Source organism: Scatophagus argus, chromosome 4 (genome assembly GCF_020382885.2).
Source record: "Scatophagus argus isolate fScaArg1 chromosome 4, fScaArg1.pri, whole genome shotgun sequence".
Classification (NCBI taxonomy): Eukaryota; Metazoa; Chordata; class Actinopteri; family Scatophagidae; genus Scatophagus; species Scatophagus argus.
In genome coordinates, this window is record NC_058496.1 from 13,537,564 (window position 1) to 13,560,465 (window position 22,902).

At 40.4% G+C, this 22,902-nt stretch overlaps 1 protein-coding gene and 1 non-coding gene across 7 annotated transcripts in view; one reads left to right on the top strand and one right to left on the bottom strand.

Annotated features, from left to right (window-relative positions):
- The first annotated feature begins 235 nt into the window (after nucleotides 1-235).
- kcnip3b (Kv channel interacting protein 3b, calsenilin) overlaps nucleotides 236-22,902 on the top strand; it is a 52,562-nt gene continuing 29,895 nt past the window's right edge. For 2 of the 6 annotated variants that reach the window (XM_046387917.1, XM_046387918.1), the window contains exons 1-4: nucleotides 236-294; nucleotides 512-599; nucleotides 1,669-1,799; nucleotides 21,472-21,642. In XM_046387917.1, the coding sequence (XP_046243873.1) occupies nucleotides 541-599; nucleotides 1,669-1,799; nucleotides 21,472-21,642 (361 nt within the window). In that variant the 5' untranslated portion in view covers nucleotides 236-294; nucleotides 512-540. Of the gene's footprint in view, nucleotides 295-511; nucleotides 600-1,666; nucleotides 1,800-6,926; nucleotides 7,218-13,383; nucleotides 13,516-21,467; nucleotides 21,643-22,902 lie in introns of those variants that run through there. The other 4 variants (XM_046387919.1, XM_046387921.1, XM_046387922.1 and 1 more) reach the window with 4 other exon arrangements.
- Nucleotides 17,532-17,603, bottom strand: trnad-auc. The gene has a single exon. It is a non-coding gene; the product is annotated as a tRNA-Asp (tRNA).

Here is a 22,902-nt window from a genome sequence, read left to right on the forward strand (position 1 = left end):
TAAAATATTAACATTTAAGGCAAACGCTTTGGATTTTTTGTTTAAAGTTCCTGTTTGAAGTTTCTGTTTTGTTTTGTTACCCACCTGGTCTCTCATTTCAGACCCTTTCTGACCCTCCCACTTCCTGCCTCTTGCCTCGCCCTGATTGGTTTCACCTGCGTCCCCTTAGTGTATTTAAACTATGCTGTGTCTTTCCCCTGTGACAGCTTGTCTTAGTATTTGCAATTCCTCTTTCTCGGTTGTTTTTTATTGGATTTGTGCTTTTGACTCTGCCTCTGCCATTATCCCTTCAGGGTTAGTTTGCTTGAGATTTCTATGCTGTGTGAGTTTTTAGCTAGACTAGACTACTGTTTGAGTCCTGTTCACTGTGGATTACCAGTTAGAACAGCTCTGCTTTCTTTAGAAAAGATAATTCTGCTATAATATGACTCAGGTGACAGCCCGAAACTCATTGAGTTTCTAATAACAGTTGAAACAAACAGACTGATTTTTGATAATACATGTCTTGCAGATACTGTATATAGATGATCCCAGTAGAAAATGGCAGACGTACACCAGTGGAGTCACATGAATGACAGACAAATGAGCCATCTGATGAGGTAAGATATAGAAGATAGCAAAAAGTCATATGTGTTGTCTTTTTGTTGTATTTTGTTCTTATGTACCTCCTTGAATGTCTCCCCTCGTTCACATTAAACTTTCAGATGACAGGCAGCTTCCTTTGTATGAAGCAGTTTTTCTAAGTCAAGTATAGTTTTATTTATATAGCCCACATTCAGAAATTACAAAGATGTCATAACGAGGAATGAGGGGAGAAACTTATAATATCCATGAATGATTTAGTTTATTTTTGAGGCAGAAAAGGTTGAGACACAAAGTAACTGCATGAGAGGAGGCAGTCCAAGGCCAGTGTGTACCCATTTGGCACACACTGCCCTGATAAGATGGTACGACAGAATCTGGCAAACATGCTGGTTGACATTGTGAAGATAAGAAACTGATGTAATGCTATGTCACCATTAAAATGACAAAACAGCTGTGTTATTTAAAGATGTAACGAAGGCTTTCAGGTAGTACGAATGCTTTTCTCATGTTAGATCAGATGCTGTCCAGACATCATCTTGGTTTTATTGTCCTTGACTTTGGGGAATAAAAACTAATCTACACTGAACTCTTTATGATCTTCCACAAAACCTCACAGAAACATTGCTCGTCGCTTTTCAAGGATGGACATCCAATAGATGTATGTGCAGAGGTGACGGAAATTATGACATACAAAATCAGAAGGACAATATACAGTATGAATGGACCTTGGAAGACAAGTGAACCACAAGCAAACAGACAAAGGACAAACCTGAACACACAAGCCGAGAAATATAACAAATACTCCCATACAGCTCTACCACATCTGATTACATCCCATAATGCTCTGTAACATTCACAAAAAGGTTAAGTCTTGATCAAAGGTGCAAGGGTAAAGGATTAAAACACATATCGGTGGTTACATGCAGTCGCACACACCTGTAGCTTTTATATGATCATATTGAAATACTCCAGTCACAGTGTCCCTCCTGTGAGAGCACTCAGCATTACCTCCACATTTGTCTCTCCTCTCACACTGTGTTTCTTGCTTGTTTGCCTGATGCCGTCTCTCCTCCACTTCTGCAGAGACTATGGATATCCTCGGGGAGTGTGTGTGACCGGCCCCATTCAACCATCTTACATCCCCTGGGATCAGAGAGCCACTGATGATCTTCAGCCAGAGCTGCTTCCACCATGTTTATTTGGTGTGAGTTCAGGTGGAGTTGACCCTTGCGCTGATTGTTTGTCCTAGTGAGCCATTCTCTCTGATAACTGTGTTCTTTCCACACTATAAGGAAGACAAATCCAATGGTCTGTGTACATTCGTGTGTGTGTGTTTACATGGGTAGGAAATTGAACCAGATCCATGGAAAGGTACATTAGTACATCGTATCCCCCCAAAAAGTCAACATCCTTGAAAATCCATCAAGCTGGAGAAATATTTCCCTCCTTCCCACCATCTATAAGGTATACATGAAGTGCATACTGGCCAGAGTCCTCCTGTGGCTGGTGGATGCTGGCATCTTGTCCACCAAGCAGAAGGCATGCATCAGTATTCAACGTGTGAATGGACACATGTTCTGCAAACTGTAGCTGGTCTTTCTTGATTTTAGATGTGAGTTCCGGACTCATGATCAGGTCACCAGAGGAAACACAGCTTCCCCGAGCACTGACATAGTGAAGGATGTACCACATACAGAGACTCCTTTATCAAAGTAATCCGCAGAAAATAATTTAGGCACCCAACACCTTGTCAGATATGCTCCCCACCTCCCCACTCCCCGTCCAACACACACCCACACACACACAAAATGTAACCTCCCCCAATCCAGTACAGGGCTATGCAGATGACGTCCAGCTAGCCTCTAGAGACGAGAGTCTAATTAAGAACATGTTCACCAGGACAGATTCATTTCTCAAAATGGTCTGGCCTGGACACAAAATGAGCTGTTCTCTTCCAGAGGGGGAGCAGAGGAGGGAATTGTTAGCAACGTTGCCTGCCCTGTGAGTACAATAACAACAAAATCCACACATGTTCACTCCCTCCATATGACATACACTTATCTTGGACATAAATTCAGCATGGCAGGAGAAAGGAAAGATCAAGTTAACATCATTGTGCCTGAGTTTACATCTAGTGACTGATGCCCATTGACACTGACGATGAAACTAGAAGCTATCTGACAGGTGCAACATCTGTCGCCCAACGTCCACATACGGCAGACGGTGCTAAATGAAACCAATGCCAAAAACAGTGAGCTCTGTGCAAAAGAGGCTTGGACTCAATACACACAGCATCCGTGATATTATTTTTCATCCCCAGTAGGAGGGAGGGCTGTGGGTACCAAACAAATTTATACCAGCATGTGGATTTCACATCATAGGACATATTTTATGCACCACTTTCATCACCAGATGTTATAGTGGTCAGTAAATAGAGCAAGTGTGTGTTTGTCAGAGTTTGTTTTAGAGGTGGTCTGCACCTCTGACTCAGCCTGGAGAAACCCTGGATGACTAAGGGCATTAAAAGCCAACCACTCCCAAACACCCTCCCAGAAATAATAGGTGTAATAGGTGCATAATGTTTGTTTTCATATTTGGCATCCTATGACATACTCACACATTGGTTATCAGAGAGCTTCAACAACTCATGATGCCCAAAAAGGGGGCTAAATGACTGGCTAGTTAGCTAAGTTGGCTGGCTGAGTTAGACCTGCAGTATGTCATCGGTTTATGATCTCGCGGATGTGCTCTATTTCTCCGCCAATATTTGTGACTGGTTACTGTTGTCTTTTATGTGGACATAAATGAATTGTTTAAAGGTGTGTGTGTATGTGTTGGTGGGTGGGTGAGGGTGTTTGGGTGGAGATAAAGAGGAAAACAAGATGAGAGAGGAGAGGTGGAGACGGAGATGACGTGCGAGATAAGTACGAGGATACTGACAGATTTGAGATAAGATAAGAAATCCACTTTGTTAGAAGCCACTTTAGGAAAACTTGAAGAACAAGACTTCTGACCCCTCCAAGGAGACCTGACTTGATGTACTGAGTTGCATATCCTCAAAATATTAACAATGAGCATGGTAAATCTCTATGTCCTGGATAAACTTTTTTTAAAGTAACTTTTAACAGAGTATTTATACACTATATAGACAAAGGTATTGGGACACCTGACCGTTACATCAATAGGGACTTTAATGATGTTGCATTCTTAATACATGGACAGCTTTGCAGCTATAACTGCTTCCACTCTTCTGGGAAGACTTTGCACAAGATTTTGGAGTGTTTTTTGTGGGAATTTTTGCACATTCATGTTATGGAGCATTTGGAAGGTCAAGCACTGATGTTGGACCAAAATGTCTGACTCACAGTCTCCATTACAGTTCATCCCAAAGGTGTTTGATGGGGTTGAGGTCAGGGTTCTGTGGGGCCAGTCAAGTTCTTCAACACTAAACTCATCCAACCATATTTTCATATATGTTGCATTGTGCACTGGGGCACAGTCATGCTGGAATAGAAAGGGGCCTTCTCCAAACCGTTGCCACAAAGACATTGTCCAAAATGTCTTGGTATGCTGAAGCATTAAGATTTCCCTTCACTAGAAGTACGGTAAAAGGCTGAGTCCAACCCCTGAAATACCCTTGTCTGGATACTTTTGTCTATGCCGCACACTGTTGTATTGGTAATGAAAGTGAATAATGTGAGTAATTCTTCCACTAGCAAATACAAAATTATTTCATCAAAGAACAGATAAGTTCAAGATAAGTCTAGACTTGTCAAACATGTCAAATTTGGGCATTTCTCTGCTGCAGTTGTATTAAACCTCTAACACTAATATCTGTCTGACAAAGCAGACTGCACAGTTTATTGACTGATTACACTCAATTAAAATGAAAAATCCTTCAAGATGTTGAAAATGGATTTGATGGGTTCTGGGACTGACTCTGGGTCAGTTTAGAGCCCTGTACTGATGCCCAGAAGGCTCCATTACTTACTCAGAACCCAGGGTGCCTGCACATCCCTGTAAGTTTACTGTGTCCGTTGGTGTTTTATGATGACATATCGAATTACTACATTTGTTGTATCAACTGTGGGTCCTGCATTATTCCATACTATTGCAGCACTGCCTTATAGAGAGGATCTGGGTCAGAATTGATTACGTTTATATAGTGTTCACATAGCACATATTGATCCATCTTCAAATGTCTGACTAATTAGCTAATTAATACATGGTGAATCTGCAGCCATGTGCTGTATAACACACTTGATGAAAACTTGGAGCTGACAGTCTTCATTTCCCCAGATGATTAATTGCAATGTGGTCCTCCCTAACATTTGTTCATGTATAAAATTAATGGATTTGTGTTGAATTGATTGTTTATCCTTATAACAGTCTGCTGCTCCCCTCCTTCCATCTGTTCGTGTTATATGCTGTATGTTTCCAGCACTGTGGGATTTTCTATTTGACTGGGTTTAACAGTGTTGGGTGGAGTTCTAATGTTTGGTCTTCTCATTTTTGACTCCTTAAACAACAAATTAAAAGTAGCAATCTAATTTATCCACCCTTGGCAAGATGCAAAAATTTTTAACGGCCAGTTGAAGTGATGTGTGTGTTTGTGGTGTGGTGTTTTAAGGAGAAAAAGTATGAATCTGTGTATATTACATTATATACCTCCATGTGATAATTTCCAACTTTTCTCTTCACCACAACTACATCCAGCATAATTTCTTAGAACAAAAGGCAACCAACAGAAAGGTAATTCTCTTTCTGATGGTTGACATACAGCAAACCCCGAGACTGAACCCCATGTGAAAGTGTTTTTTACCCACAATGATCTCTGCAGTACTGCCAGACTCCTGTAAAGACATATGGAAATGTGCAAATACCACACGCTTTTGTTAGACAGATGGCTTCCCTCATTCATCCTGCAGGCTATTTATATTTCTTGGCTGTTCACTATGCAATCAATGTTATGTGTGAGGATGTTTGACCTGACTTCATTGCTATTTAGCATCTTGCTACAGTCTCCCTCTGTCTCTCTCTCTCTCTCTCTGTCTTTCTCTTTCTCTCTCTTCGCTTTGGGCAGCTTCCCAGAGAGCCAAGGTCACCTAAATTGATTCAGTTCCTCTCCGAGCACACGGATTCTCCAGCAGGGCTGTAATTGCATTTCTGTACCAATTGCTGTAATGACAATCACATAGTGTAATCTAATGCAACACACACACACTCACACACACACACACGCAGAGGACCTCCCTCCCTGACATCGTGCAATTGGACTCAGTGATCACAGAGGAAAGGAAAGGAAAGATGAATGAAAAAGGTCAAAATAGTGAAGAATTTGTCTCTTTTGTTAAGATGCTGACTTCAGGTACTGTTGTAAATCTCATTACTATAAATGTAATCCAAAAACATCCCAACAAATTGTAGTGTCAAAAATTACATAACGCTGAATCCTCTCTGATGGTGTTTACCCAAACCGGACGCGTAATTAAAGCAAAATTTATTACATGGATGTTGACCTGAATGAAACTTAAAACTATGTAAGATAATTCTTAAGGTATTTGATAAGTTGTAATCAATATGAATTAATAATGATTTATTAATGCTGTATATAGCAGTTATAAGCCATTAGAAAAAGTTCTGGGTTGCCAGATCTTGCTGGAGTTTATCTTCATAACACTGTTACGACTGTCAAGTCTCTCACTAGCAAATCTTTGTAAGTCACCTGCAATTAAAGCTGTCACTAAAGATTTCTTACAGTAATTAGCAAATTAGTCCATCCGGATGCGGCAAACTCATGCCATATGCAATCAGTACATAAAGAACTAATAAACTGTTTATAATTCGCTATAGGACACACACTTTGTATGTCTTATGTCATTAGAGGTGTGCTGTAGTACATTGCCAATAATTCCTTAACTGTTCATCAGTTATGGATGCTGGAATGGAGATCAAAGTTGCAATTTTTAATCTTACAACTGCATTATGGTATGGTATAAAGAATTTATGAAGTGTTCACATGATTCTTATAAATACTGAACAAGAGGGGTGTCACAAGCAGCAGGCTGAAAGGTCCATGGGAGGGGTCTTCCTCATGATAAAGAGCTAAAAAGGCATAATAAGAGTCATGATGGCGGAGAATGAACGCCAAAGTGAACCTCTTTCTTCTTGGCGGCTTATAACTGGCCTGTAAAGTATTAGTAGATTACGTAATAAGGCCATTAGTTTATAACACCTTTATAAAGGGAAAAATTACTGCTACTGCAGGACAGACAGGAAAAGCATACAGGTGAGAATAAACCACTGAACACTGGCTGATGTTCCAGGTGTCCCCCCTGCAGGTTGCGTTTGAGGCTGCTGACCCGCTGCAAGCCTGTTGATTTGTCTTCGCATTATTTTAAAAGAAGAAGGTCCACTTGCTCTCTCTGTGGCTACACCCCTCACTCCACCTCCAGCCCGACCCCCACCCTCCTCCTCCATATCTCCCTGTGTGTGTAAACGTGTGTGTGTGTGCGCACATTCCTTCGCATCCAGCGGAGCGGCAGTTGGAGGCTGAGGGTCCGCGCAGAGAGGACACATTCGGGCAGAAATCCGCCACCAGTGTCGCCGTTACAACAAAGGGAAAGATGCAGGTAAGACACAAATAGAAAGGCTGTAACCCGTGTCTTTTCTCATGTAGGATAAAAGGATATTTTAGCTGCAAGCTGGCAAAAGCAAAAGCGCGCGTCTTAAGTTAAATCAACAGCAGCCCGGATCTGCTCGACAGCCTACTTGTTGGCTAAATTTCTGTTTTTACCTTAATATTTTTTAAATTCCTTCACGACCCTCAGCGGCTCATTTTCTCCCACTTTTGCCGAAAGCTGACTTTCGGAGTGAAGTTATGTAACTGCATAGGAGACGCTTCTCTGCACACGGCTTCAGGTGTCACTTGGCATCACGTCTTGCACCGTGACTTCTCCTCCCTCTCACTACGTCCACTTTTTAGCATGTGTGATATATCTGTGAGTTTTTCTAATATTTTCTTTTTTTTTTCATAGCCGATACCTCATTATGTGGCTCCTTTTGTTTCACGTTTCCGTAAAATCCGCAGTCTGCCTCAAATCCTCAATTCTGGGAAGAGAAGGGGGATTGTGCTTGCAATTCAGCATCTGCTCCTGTCTAAAGAAACAATTCAGCAGCTCCGTCCTCATCAACAAGCAAACAGCCTTAAATCCAAGGCAATAGACAGTAAAGGGAAAGCCCAGCCTCCCCTAAGTGACTTCCAACACCTTGCACGGAACCGCTCATTAAGGCTCCCAGAATTATCTGTTTCTGGTTGAGCTTCTCCCTCTGTCAATGTTTTTCTCAGTGAGCTTTAAAACCTGATGGTGCAGATGCAAATTAAGTCCCCTTAGGAAGGATGGCAGCTCCTCTCACATGGTTGCACATTGTTTACTTGGAGAAAGGAAGCTGCAACCTGCGTTCAGTCTTAGAGTTTATCTTGTTTGTTTGTTTGTGCACAGATGCACAGATCAGTGACAGGAGACAAATGGTCTTCCACACACACACGCACGCACGCACCTCTGGATTAGCATCTCATATCTGGACACACTCACACACAGTAATTAGTGGTGAGGTCCTGACTGGATGTGAGGACGAGGCAAAGTTGCTCTGTGAATGATGAGGCGCATCGTCAGTCACTCAACGAGTCTGCCTGTCAGTCAGTAAATCGGTCAATAAATCACACAAACATAATCAGATGGAGAGCTGAGGTCTGCAGGCTTCACTGTGTGTGTGGGAGCTTTTTTTTTTGCATGCATCTGCACTTCTTTTTCTGTTTTTCACATCTTTGATTCACTATGTTCCTTGTGCTTGTTTGTAATGGCTTCCCAGTATTACTTTTTATTAGGCCTGTAGCCACTGGATTTTTTTTTTTAAATTTGTGGATTAGTCTCATCTACGAACTGCTTCCTCAATTTATCTGTTCATGGTTTAGGAAAAAAAAATGTTGTCAACAAACTGTGAAAAAGAAAATAGTCATCAGAAGTGGCCAGAGCTGTTGGTGATGTTTTAAAAAGTCTGGACAAAATCCCAAAGAGATTTAGGTTGTCCGTACAGAAGAAGGAAATCAGAAAATATATACATTTAAGTCAAAGAATTTCTGTTATTTTGCTTAAAAGGTACCTTCCAAGGTAATGTCTGTAACTTTGAAATCATAACATTTGAGATCCCTGAACTAAACAGAGTTCAGCATCTTTGTTTAAAAAGCAAACTCAGCAATTAGTCAGTAACGTGTATCAATAGAGTGGCTGATCACCGGTCGTTTCAGCTGTAATTTTTCTTTTATTTATTTATTTGTATTCTAACTGAACCTGTCTATCTCTCTCTAGTATGTAAATGCCAAACATAAGTCAAATTTAACATTAACCGTGTCAGCTGGAAGCATGTTGTATAAATGACTGGTTATAGCTGCCATTATTAGCACCAGTATGACACCTGCTATAATCCGACTGCTGCGGCACCTCGGCCTCAACATTTTGATTTTTCTCTTTTCTCCTCTCTGGGTATTGACATGGAAGTGTTTGAATTAAATCACGCTGTGAGGCATCTGGGCGCCTGATATTTGAGTGTGTGACTCATTCACTATTTTTTTTATTTCTTTCTTTTTTATGGACAAAGATTGGCTGTATGATCAATAGGGTTTGTAGTTGTTCGCCCATTCTGAGATCATAGTAGCTGTCACCAAGACTCCTAATAAACTCAAACATATAAAATCATTAAAAGCATCAATTTTGCCATCAATTTGAAAAAAGGCTCAGCTCTGTCCACCATCCAGTGTTGTCTGCATAGCCAAAGGCTGATGTGTCTTATTCCACTGTGTCATAGACCTCCACTGTAGTCCAAATATATATTATCATCAACACATAATTTTGACAATCTGTTGCACTGAGTCACATGTTCCTTCACTAGGAACTAATGGGGATGCAGAAGAGACATAAACAGGCTGGTGAACTTGGAAAGTGCTGAAAGGCAGACCAAAAGCTTTATTTATATTTGTATGTCCTACAGAGGAACCACGCGCAGACCACAAGAACTGTGACTGGTTGATGCAGATAGGGGATAGTGAAGACACTGAAAAAGTTAAAAAAAAGGTCTTCAACATATTCCTTTTTAACACACATCTGGTATTTCCCCTGCAGACCCTCAACTCACCATTGTATTCAGTTCAGTAACTCAGTTCTGGATTGAGACTGAGAAGATTCTCAAAGTAAAGCCAAGAAGTTATATTTAAATCAGAGTATGGTCTGATAACATATGTCTGGTGTTTTGGTGGTACCTGATGATGAAAACCTACTCTTGTTGACCCCTTGCGTCAGGCCTAAATCCAGATTAATACTCTGATGGGTTTGGTCTTTTGATGGGATTTGTTGACCACAGCAAACATATGGAATATCTTTATCCTCCACAGCCTCATACTTTAACCTGTCTTATGTGTCCAGAAGGAGTGGGCTTTAAAGATTCATGTCTGGTTTACTGAATGCATGCTGGTGTTCTTTCGGTTGAGTGAAAAATATGAGCTGCATTTAACTCAGATCTCAGCATGTTGTGTGCGGGTGTTCTGGCCTTTTTTTCCCTGGATGACCCAAACAGGTCCTTCAAACTGAACGACAAAACACGTAATTTCTTCAGTACGGTCTAGAACGACACATAGAAGCGTTTTGGGATTGACAGGACAACATCATTTGCTTGTGACTTCACAAGCTGTTAAATTAAACTAAAATAAATCTGTTTTATGATGTGACAATTCTGTGGTTAAGGTTTGGGCGGGTTTAGGCACTAAAATGACTTGGTTAGGTTCAGGGAAATATCGCGGTTTAAAATAAGTTCTTATTTAAGGTTACATTTTTTTTTAATTAGTGAGGACAGGGAGACTTTGTCTTTGTGATGATGTTACTTTTGTTAGGGAACAATAATGACAGGACAAACATCCATCTAATGTGTTCAAGTTCTGTCGAGGCTTTGGGTATAAAGCTACTTGTTTCCTGTTTTATTTTGAAAGTTCATTTCCTAACATGTCATCTTCTGCTTTATGCTTCCTGCCCTTGTTAGTTTCCGTGCTTTTGTGATTATTGATTATGGCTAGTTTCATCTGTCTCTTATTAGCCTGTCCTCCCTGGTGTATTCATTCTGTATGTGTTTCACTCATTTTTTAAACGTCTTTTGTTCCTCCCTCCCCAAGTGTTTTTTCCTTTGTGCTTGATTCCTTGTGTGGGCCTGTTAATGGCTGTGTTTTTTTTTGTTTTTTGTTTTTTTGGACAGTGTTTGTCAGATAGTGTTTGTTCGAACTGCTCATCTGGTTTTGACCCTTGTCTCTACACTGTGTAAGCCTTTTTGTATTTTGATTATAAATTCACTAAACTGTGTACGCGCCGCCGGCAGCGTTTGCATCTGCATCATCCTCCTCTTCTTCATGTTCTTTCACACATGTTCTTTCGTCTTCCTTCGCTCCCGTTATAAATTGCTACGTTAACACATGTTGTTTTGAGGCATGTGTGCAAACAACCGATATCAGGTTACGTATTTTGTTATTCATCAGTTACTTTCAACATCTGTATCTGTAATTGAGATGTTGACACTTGGGATGCCAAAACAAAAATAAGCTTTACCTGCCGTCTCACTGTGGCTTGAAAGCTCACATAACAAACATTTTATGGTGGACTTTTCCTTTAAGAAAGTCAGTCTGAGGCTGCAGTTTTCCACAGCGCAGCATGTCAATCAAAACAGTCACTCACAATCAACCTGCACAGATCAGTGACACCACGCCAGACAGGCTGACGGCAACACACATACACACACAGAGCGCATTGTGCTGCACCTGACGTAGTGTCTGAGGAACCCACCTGTTCAATAGGTGGAGTGATTGGTAGATTTAAATAATTAAACAGGTCTGGTAACTGTATCCTTTAAAGTGGGAGGGTTGGGCTCCACACACTTCTGATTCAACATCAGACACAGAGGAGAGCATTTAGTCACAGTGTTGCAGAAAACACACGTCTTTTCAGTTAGTCACTAAAATAGCTGAAATCATTGTATCTTACTGTAGTTTCTCAGGATCTGGGCTTTAGAAAGGAACATATTTATCATTGTAAATGAGCTTTGAAATGGTAAACTGGTCCAAATGAAGAATTTCTTTTTTCCTTAAGCATAATATAAGTTTGTGTGCGTGAAGAAGCACACACAAAGCGACACAAAAGCAAAGTATTATTGACCTAGAAGGCAAAAAATATGCTGCTGTAAAATATCAATGACTGATCTTTTAGTGTTGTGACGTTCATACACAGTATCTGTATTATCTGTCAGTGTGCTTATTGACCAATATGAACAGGATTGACAGGATCTGATATACTTGGCTTGGACTGTTGTGTGTGTGTGTGTGTGTGTGTGTGTGTGTGTGTGTGTTAGGGAAAGAGGAGGAGCTGATAATTGAAACATGGCTCCTCTATTGCTCAGAGCCTCCCCAGAGTATTAATTCTTTCTCCACATGAAGGCTCACACATCAATATAATTCTCCTTCTCTCACTCTCTCAGTCAAACACACACACACACACACACACACACACACACTCGTACACGAACAGCATGCAGTCCATATGGATGTGCCATCCTCCCACAGCCACACTGATTCACACTGACAGCCATACTGAGAAGCTCAAGCAGTCGAGACACAAATAGTATCAGCTCTCGACCATCAGCCCGCTTTCATATTTTCTCCAGGATGCAGCAGGCTTCATGCAAAGAGGCATATTATGTACAGCTGTACAGCCATGTCTTATATACAGCAATGTGGACATTTTCTGTCAACTCTCAGTAAAAGTTACAAGTTGCAGTGCTGGTGAGAGAATGGCGCATATTTAAAAGTTCATCAGTCTGGCTCATCCAAACTACCATCTGTGAGCCTGTTATTCTGTTGTTTTTGTTTTCAGCTTCACTGTTTGTTTTCCTTGTTGATTAGTTTTTTATCTAATAGGACAAACTAAAAGACCTGAAATACACAATATTTTCTTGTGTAACAGCTATGAAATTCAGTTTAAATAGATTTACCTTTGCAAGAGTGAGGGTTTGGTTAAAGTGCTTGGTTTGGGGTGGGACGGCCATGGTTTTGGTTAAAAAAGTTGCTTGGTTAAGGTGAAGGAAACATTGTCCTGATTTATTAAAAGGCAGACATTAGAGTGATTATTCACACAAGCAACAGAGGTCCTTATCATGTAAACAGCCTTATGTTGTTAGGCATTTGAACAAATGGTGAATGTTCTCTTTTTAATTTGAAAAATGCCAAAATGTGGGCTTTGTATTTAAATCAGCCAGTTTAGTTAAGTTAACCCTGTTAATCCTGTCTCATAGAAACGTTTTTTTAATATACTGCTTATTTGCCAGTACAATTTGAAGAAAATGTAAATACCCATTCTAAATATGTTTAAGATTAAATTAAGATTAAATCATAGCCTTTGGCGTCATGTTTTATTATTTTACCAAAAGCATGACTTTCTCTAACCACAATCAAGTGCAGCGAGTGCGTTAATTATGCTGTAGCTGTTAGTAGTGCATATATATATATATAAATATATTGATATGCAAATACATTGCATATCAAATACATTACAGCCTATCCGAGATGACTACAGGCGCGAGGCGGGGTTCACCCTGGACTGGTCGCCAGTCAATTGCAGGGCTCACAAACAAAGACAGACAAACACTCACACCTTGGGGCAAAGCAGAGTAGCCAATTAACCTAATGTGCATGTTTTTGGGACTGTGGGAGCTGGAGTACCCAGAGAAAACCCACACAGGGAGAACATGCAAACTCCACACAGAAGGACCCAGACCTGCATCACCGTGCTGCCCAGAAGCAGATATATCCTGAATTTTAATCCCTGGCATTGGTCACAATCCGTAAGTGCTGGATCCTACATTTTCCATAATACAGTCATCTTTATGTCAGTCCTTCTCTGCCAGGTAAACACCCACGTCTCTCAAACTCCATGTTCAGTTTGTAACGCAGATTGTCTGGTATAAATCTGAGGAAGCACACACCATGCTTTTTTTGCTTCCTTTTGTAACTTGAGGCTTTATTTCAGCTTACTTTGAAACAGTGAATCAGTGTGTCATTCTCGTGCAGCTTCGCTGCAGTTTCGCACCTGCATGGCGGAGCTTTGAGTCCGCCTCAGTCTCGCACGCAGCTCTGCTTCCTCTGCAGGGAATCCCAGGTGGTAGAATTTATGTGCAAGGGTTTTTTAAATCAACTATTTACTGTATCTCTGCCTTTGTACTGTCAGTGCTTGTCAAGATGCTCCTCCTCTTGCCTGCTCGCCTCATTTCTCTTCATAGGCAGGCACACACACAAAAACACACTCTGAGTCTACCTCCCTTATGTTTAGATCCCAGCTGGTTTCTCTCTGCTTCGCCTGGACACTTACTCTGGTGACAGGTGACATTGTGGTGGGAGAGGAGGACGAGGTTGTGTGTGTGCATGTGTGTAGGAGCAGAGATGGAGAAGGAGTGATTGACTGTAAAATAAATTGGAAGGAATGAAGAGGTGAGCTGATGGAGGGATGAAGGACTGATTTGTGCTGACATGCAGGGTGAAGAGAAATAATAAGTATTAATATGAACGGCTGATTAAATGATTGTTGCTATTGTTTATTGCTGGCCATTGTGTGCATGTGAGTGCTGATGTGTTGATGTGTAAGCTCATTTTCATCCCGAGCAAAATTAGGTTAGGTCTTTGAAATATCGCCCTGTGGATCAATTAGATCTCCTTAGGGTGCTGAGCAATAAATAGAGATTGAAAGAGAAAAAGAGAGGCGTAAGAAAGGAAGCTTGTGGTTGCCGTTGGTTTGGGATGTGAAGAGAAAAAAATATTTTCTTAAATTTAATAACTTTTTTTAAAAACATTTTCTGGTAACAATTAGCTAGTAATACAGTTGGTCCCAAAGTATTGATATGTTTAGTAATTGTTAAAGCAATGTGTCCTTGGTTTCAGACAGCGATAGACCAAAGCAGTTTTTCCTTAACAGTGGGCTGCTGTCAGGTTTGCTCATTTTGCTGAAATTACAAATGTAAGGTAACAAATCAACAGCTATTAAGCTAACTGAATTCCTGCAAAATAGATATGCTTTACATAGTTATATAATTTTGGGAGCCCCCTGGTGGTGTTATTCTGCAGCTGCATAGCTGGGTGTCTTGCCCTAGCGGAAAAAAAGCTTTTGTTGCTGGAGGTGGGTGCAGCGTAGTGAAGCTGTTACCCCCATTGGTATTTTTGATGTTCTAAAGTTGTGCATAGCAAGATTTATGACTTGTAGTGTGGTTATGAGGATTACTACTCATACTACTACTATACAATATATACAATATACTACATAATTACGGAGTTTCAAATGTTTTGTTGTAAGAACAGTAACTTTATTTTCGAGTAAATTTTCTGACCACGATGAATGAACTGGTAATCAGTCATTATTAGTGCACCTTGTACTTGTTGTTATTTTGTGTGTATACTTTGTAATATTCACTTTTGACAGTAATTTTCTTTTACTCTCCATGTACAGATTGTGATCCCTGCAGCAGCTGCATTGATATTGTGATTTTCTTACATTTTACACCAACTCAGATACGGAGCGAGTCCCGCCTGAGTGCTGTCTTAATTCCAGCAGTGCGCATGACACAGTGTCCCGTTGCATTCACTCCATGAATTAGCTGAAAAAGCTGCACCCATCTGACCTTTCCAACTTGTTTGTCAAACAAAAAGCTGAGACTGTAGTTTACAGGTACTGTGCAAAAAGTCATCTTCAGCAGTTTGGTATTTTGCTAGATAAAGTTAAGTAAGATAAAGAAAAATGAAGGATTTTTTTTTTCGAAGTAATGCTGTTTGGCTGCTTATTTGCTCCAGTTACCATTCCCAGGAAACTGGGACTTCACTGATTTTTGTAAATATATCAGTTTGGAACATGGTGAACAGGTTCATTGGTATGAGGTGATAGAATCGTGATCATCGGGCATCATCGAATGGCTCAGTCGATCGCCGGAAAGAACTTGCCAAGATTCAGTCTGTTTTTAATTTACATTTTACACAGCACCTAAGTTTTTTGGACTTGAGGTTGCACTTGTTCTTGTTTTTATTACAACAGCATTTTTTTTACCTTTAACATTAACAGAGAGGTTGAGGACTAACCAGTGTGTGTATGCACTTGGTGGCTACATATACCTTGCTAAGAACCAGGCTAACAGTAACACTGTATGTCCAACGCAACAAAACGTCAACTTCACCAGCTGATCCCCATGTAAGAGATATAGAAATAAAGAGTAATGTTGTAGTATTGCAATGGAGAACTACTCTTACTACAGTAAGAGAAAAACAAAAGTTCAAACTGTTATTTCATTCTGACCATTACCATGTTAACTGCTTGGCTCACATACTCACATAATTTTCAGCCACTATCCAATAAATTACGAGACAGAGTCGTTAATCTATATTCTGTTAATCTATACTCTTGAAATGCTCAAAGAGCCAGACATGCTCACTATTATAGCAATATGTTAGAACAGACAAACACATTGTTTAATTCAGTTTAAGCCACTTGTGCTCAAGTAAGTATATAAGTCTTACTACGGACTCACACACAAAGTATAAACATGCAACAATTCTGCACTTAAGTGGACCCAGGTTTGCTGGTTTACCAGTTCTGAGGGTTATCGCAGCTTCTGCATGCCATATCACTGAGCTGCAGCGTGGATATGTGGGTGGATGTTGTATGTATGTGTGACAGATGTAAAGAGAGGTGCATCGGGGAATGTGTGTGCATTTGAGTCTAGTGTATTTATAGTTTTACGCTTATGTCTGCTTTTATGTCTACTGCTTTGAATGTAGGAAAGTGTGTGATATTTTCCTCTCTGAATGCAGAGAGAGTAGGGTAGCATCTCAGCAATGCTTGGCTGTTTATTGTGTCTTATATTAGAAAAGACTGGATTCAATAAACAGTTTCATTTTGGATTCAGTTTCAATAAATACCCTGATCCATTAAGCTTGTAGTCAAACAAATCTCGAATCCTTCATCTCCTCTCTCTTATGTTAGTCGCATAGAACAATGCACAAAACATTCAGGTAGTCACCTGAAGCAAAGACTCTGTGTGTCTGTATGTCCTGTGCATATCTCAGGGACCATCCATCTAATGGACTGGATTTTCTGAGGACACAAAGAAATGAAGTGTGAAGTTATTCAGACACGTGACACATTTAGCACATTGAGACCTGATGGATATAAACACTGTCACATCACAGCGGGGAGGGGCTTTGTTAAGGTATATCTTAACTGGCTGCAATATGTTCTGTGTCCTACCCTGCAGTGAACAAAGATAAAATTTCAGACCTTCTGAAGGTATCTTCAGAAGGAACTGAAGTAGTCTACCAAACTCTCTTCTGTGATTCCAGGATTTCTTTCAGGAATGGCACATTTAAGCACATTTTGACCTTGATGAGGCAGTCATGCACCTATGCTGAACTTCTGAGTCTGAGTTATAAGAAAAGTTCACGTGAGCTGGAGCATTATAGCTGGACTTGAGAGAGAGAGACATGCTTTATCTCTGCTGTGGCCTGGTAGAATGTTAATCACATATAACTTATTAAACTTCAAACTTTATTTTGTCAGCATATTATCTACATACACTGAAATTCTTTCTCTGCATTTAACCCATTACACACACACACACATGCAGCATGCAGTGAAACACACAGGAGCAGTGGGCTGCCATGTCAGGTGCCAGGCGAGCAATTGGAGAGGGGTTAAGTGCCTTGCTCAAGGGCACATCGGCAGACTAATAGAGGGGGGGGCATGGATCAATCACTCCACTCCACTGTGGAAGTGGAATCAAACCAGCAGCCCTCCATTCAAGCCGCTTCCTCCAAATTAGAAGCACTCCTCGTCAGGGAATCGAACCCTGGTCTTCCGCATGATAGGCGGAGATACTGTCCACTATACTAACGAGGAAACATTTAATGAAAGTCCCAGCTCCTAATATGACATTCCCTGTTCATCACTCCTTCTCTTTCTTCTAGCTTCATCTTCTGTCATTCATCCCACTCAAATTTGCTTGATTGACATAATTAGATAGAATATTGCCAGAGAGTATTGTGGGCTACAGATGTAAGTATTTCAGAGCATAAGAAAAAGACAAGATGGTGGTTTACACATCACGGCATAGTAATGAAAGAACAAATCAATAAATCTTAATCAATATTTTTATAAGCAATTGATTAAATGACTGTGTGCTACTGTGAATTATCACCTGACTGTGCAGACTCTCGGAACTCAAAGATTATGAGCTTTTTAGTGTCTTTAAGCACATTGTTTTGATTTTTCTGCCTAAAACTAAAAATAAATAGCTAAAAACTAAAAATGAAATGTCGTTTAACAACTGATCAGCAATAGTAAAAAGACAATAAAATGAAATCACAAGGAAGAGTCGGATTTTTAAAGAGGTCAGTTTTATGTTTTATTCTGCTTGTTTTTCCTCAGGCTCTGACATATTTTGCTTCCTACATTACAATGTCAGCTCTTTCCCCGAGGCAAATATTGAATTTGAGTTTGGACTGAGCGTGTGCTGATCCCTGATATTTCAGTTTTGTTTCCGTTAAGAATCTGAAGCTTCTGTCTTTTTGTAGTGAAGCAGGAAGTGCTGCTCTGTTTCTGTCTCCTGTTGCGGGTAAAAGTCTGTTTTCTCTGAGCCACCAGGTTCAATGACCAGACTGTGAGGCTGTGGTTACTCGGTTAATGTCCCTCTCAGTTTCTGGTCACTCTACCATTCTAATTTGCCACTCACTATTTTCTATTCAGTGTTACATAGCTTTGAAGTTTACTTTTGTATTTTTGTAGTAGTAGTAGTAGAAGTCTTTTTGTTGCTCTCTGTTTTGGTTTAGATCCTTCCTCTGTCTGTCTCTGTTAGGTACAGTAGACTAACAGTGAGAAAACCTCATGTAATGAGGCCAGAGTTTATGCTTCATGTAAACCAACATTCACTGAACCAACAAGGCGACGGATATTTAATTATTTATGGAATAACATAGTGATGTGCACCGCGTTACCACTCTGTGTTTGCTTTGAGCCTTATAGGACATGTGTTTGTCTGTGTGTGTCTGTGTGTGTGTGTGTGGTTGTTCAGAGGATGTTGTAGGATGTTGTGCAGACATTACAAGAGGGAAGTGCTGCCCCAGGACAAAGCCAGCTGAAGCGTAGAAAAGGAACACAAGATGAAAAATATTATTTGAAAGTGAGTGTGTGTGTGTGTGTGATTTCCTCTAGGGGACAAAAATCCATTCACACAGTCACATTGTGGGAAACCACCTTACTTATGGGGACAAAACACAAGTGTCCACAATGTAAATCATTAAATATTAGGGTGAAGGCTTGCTTTAAGGTTAGGTTGAGGTGGAGTTAGGGTTAGGATTAGTCATATTTATTGTTATGGTGCGTGCGTGTGTGTGCGCACGTGTGCGTGTGTCTTATGAATGTAAGAAAGCCTTCGTGTCCAGCACTCTGTGAATAAACAACTAATATAGCTCTGAATTTTCTTGTGTTTACACTGCGTGTGTGTGGATCTGTTTATTTCACAGCCTCCACTTTCCAGTGTGTGCCTTCAGATGAGAAGCCACATTGAATACAGTTCTTCTAATTTACTTCTCTGAGGAAGCGAATCACTTCTGAACTCATTCCTTGGGCCATTTTTTCTTATTACTCCTCTCTGCTGTGCCACTGTTGATCTGTGAATAACTATATGTAGGGATAAATGCAATAGTTTCCATCATCTCCTTCCATTTTGGTTTGTTTTCATTATGTTATGAGCCGGTTTAACTCTGTGTGTTCATGTGTGTGTGAGTGTGTATAAAGGCTTCCTTCTCTCCTTCCCTCTCCTCTTTCATTTCTGCTCTTTTTATCCATCTGTTCACGTGGAAGATGCACTGAAATGGCCTTGCATATGTATGCCCCAGCAAAGTGCTTCCATATCTTCATCTCTCCTGTTTCCCCATCCTCTGTCCTTTCCGTCCTCTGGCTGTCCTTTGCTCCTCTTTTCAGATAGGCCAGTTATTCATGATGCTAATTGACTTCAGTTCTTCCAGGAACATGAGCCTCCCTTGTTCTCCTCACATATTTTTCTCTTTTGCTCTCTCTTTCTCTCTCTATTTTTCCTTTCTGATTCTCCCTCACTAACTTTAAGTAAGGGATTTGCCTGGTCAGACTCCCATGGGATCAAATAGCCGTTTAAAATCCTCTGTGTGTGTGTGCTCCCTCCTCCCATCTCCCCCCTTTCTCCCCCTCTGTCATCCTTTGCTTTCCTCTCTTCCCTACAGAGTAAACAGAGCTACTGTTTGTTCTGTCTTCACCTCTTTCATCTTCCTCCCTGCACTTGCTCCAGTGTGTGTTTGTCTGTGTGTGTGTGTTTTCTGTGTGAGTCTGTGTGTTTTGCATTCGCCCAGCATTAGCAGCTTCATAGAGCTTCTTGAGAATTTGAGAAAGGACTTTCTCTCTAAATTGTATCACATCAGATCAAATCAGTGTTTCCCCGCTAAAGAAACTGAAATGATGCCAAGATATGACGGAAAGAAATTGAAAAATATATTAGAGCAAAAACCTGTCTATGTCAAGTTTATCTCCACTGATGAAAGAAGATGAACGCTGAATATGAATGAGTTGGAGAGGATTGGTCTTGCATAGTAAGAGTCATAATGATAAATTGGAGCTGAATCTGAAAATGAACTGAAACAGGCTTTTAATTCATTTGAGTGGGCATTGAAGTAACCTCACCTCCACCCCGATGTCTTGGAAAGCTTACGTCAAGGTTTATATCTTTAGGCTGTCCATTTTAACCAGATAAACCTGACTGTGGATCACAAATCTGTAGAAGAAGTGGAAATTATCATCTCTCTCTCTCCTGTGTCCACAGCAGCTCCAGTGCTTAGTGGTGAGCTGTTATGTTGGCACCCAAACTATGTGATGCATCCTTATTTGTTTTTTTAAGACAATAGGATGAAGAATGAAGAATCAAAAATCCCTGTAGAATGAAGCAGCAACATGATGGTGAAGCTGGTTTATAAATCCTCAATTCAAGCAAAGGGATCCAAGAGCCATTACCACACTTTATTAGTGTGGTAATTATTTTATGGTAGTTGGGTGGACGATTATTTTATACACTTGAAAAGGAATCGTACAAATCACAGCAGCAGTAAAACAAGAAGTAAAATTAATAAAATCCAGTTGTCATTATTCTCACAAACATCAATTAATGTTGAATCCATAATGTTACCATTTGGTACATCTTTAGGGCTTACTAATAAAAATAATAATAATAATAATAATAATAATAATAATAATAATAATAATAATAATAATTCACTTCTATTGAAGCTACTGGTGGAGTATTTTAGTGTCTATAAGCTCACTCTTTTGATTCAGTTAGCGAGTGAAGTTGCTGAACATAGTGCAGAATCTAGCAGCTGAAGAGCTAAAAGTATCAGATCTATCTATCTGTCTGTACGTCTGTCTGTCTGTCTGTCTGTCTGTCTGTCTTCTAAAGTATATGTGTCCACTTAAAAAGTAGAGCTACAGAGGACAGTAAATCTGGACACAAACTTTGTAAACTCAGATAGTAAAATTCATAAAACACGATGGATCTGCTCAGCTGAACTCTTTATGAACCTCTTTAAAAAACCTCCAGATCAGAGGCTAATCATATTTTCTAGGCACACACATAATCTCCTGCTTAATTTAAAGATCTCAGCCTGGTTTGTTTAATTTCCATATCGACCTGAACTCTCTCTCTCCTGCGCTCTCTCTCCTCCCTCCTTCCGTTCCCTCCAGGCAGATGGCAAGGTGGTTGATGGGAGCCTGCTGGGAGATGCCAACGGCGTGGAGCCTGCACCAGGCAGAGTGAAGGATTCTGGGAAGTGGCAGAAGCCACGGTTCTCTCGGAAAGCTCTGATGAAGTGCTGCTTGGTCAAATGGATCATTGCCAGCACACAGCCACAGGACAAAGGTGAGGGGCGGGGGATCCAGTCATGAGTGGTGGGGTTGACAATGTGGTGAATGCACAAGTGTGACTAACAGTGTTTGAATTGATTGCCGAATTGACTTTCTGGACCTCTCCTGGCCTCCCAAGGTCCCTGTGGCCAAGAGGGACTCTTTGACCGGGGGTCAAGTACCCAGAGATCATTTAGTTGCATATGCTCATTAATCAAATGTCTCTACATCCTCAATCCACCATTAATAATCTCTACACATACCTGAAATATCCTGACACCCCCCCCCCCCCCCCCCTTTGTGTCTGTTTTATCTACCATTTCTGCCTTTAAAAAACACACATATACATGCTCACTGTTCTGATGGGGGGAAAAAACAAGTTCTAATTATTGCTGAAAGTTTACCCTACCTCCCTCGATCCAGTATATTGGTTATATTGGTTTTGTGTACTTGCTGGTTAATGGACTTAGTGCTCCACCCAGTGGTCCAGATGTGATTGACAGACAGTTAGTCTTTTGTCTGAAGGGAGAGGCTCATTGTAGCATAGTTGTAATTTAATTCACTGCAGTCCCACTTATCACCAACATTTACTTCAGCCTCTCTCTCATATTTTGATGGAAATGCAGAAAATTTTGCAAATAAATGCTAGCTTTTATTGTAGAAAATATGTTCTGTTGCTAACCCAATCAGGTGTATAAATCCATCTTTCCTTTTCTTTCTTCTTTTTTTCATGACCTCTTCCTTTCCTCCCTGTCACCTCATTTTCTTAACTCTTTGTCCTTGTTTCCTTCCCTACTGTTTCACCATTTTTTCCACACACACTTAGTCTCAGAGAGGTGTCTCCTCTTCCTCCCTTGACTCCAGCAGCAGCAGCAGCATTTGCGTATGTGCTGCCATGTTTTTTGCCATGGCTGCAATAAGGAACCTTTGATGGCTCCAAGTGGCAACATCACCTTCCATTTTTAAAAGTTCTGAAGGACTTTTATGAAATATTATTACAAGCAAGTTTGATGATATTTCTTTAATGGTGTTTGAGTGTTACTGGTCCAAGTTTCACTTGTATTTTAGAGGTTTTTACTTCAGTGTTAGTGGGATTAGGACATTCTTATTAGATTCTTAATGTTCCCTGACTCACATTAATACACATAACAAATCTTTAACAGATTGAGATTCAGATCTGATCTTCTTTTCTGTCTTTGGGGACAAAGCTTTTTTGTGTAGGTAAAACATGAGCACAATGAATGAAATGAATGTCAGAGAAAGACAAATAAAACCA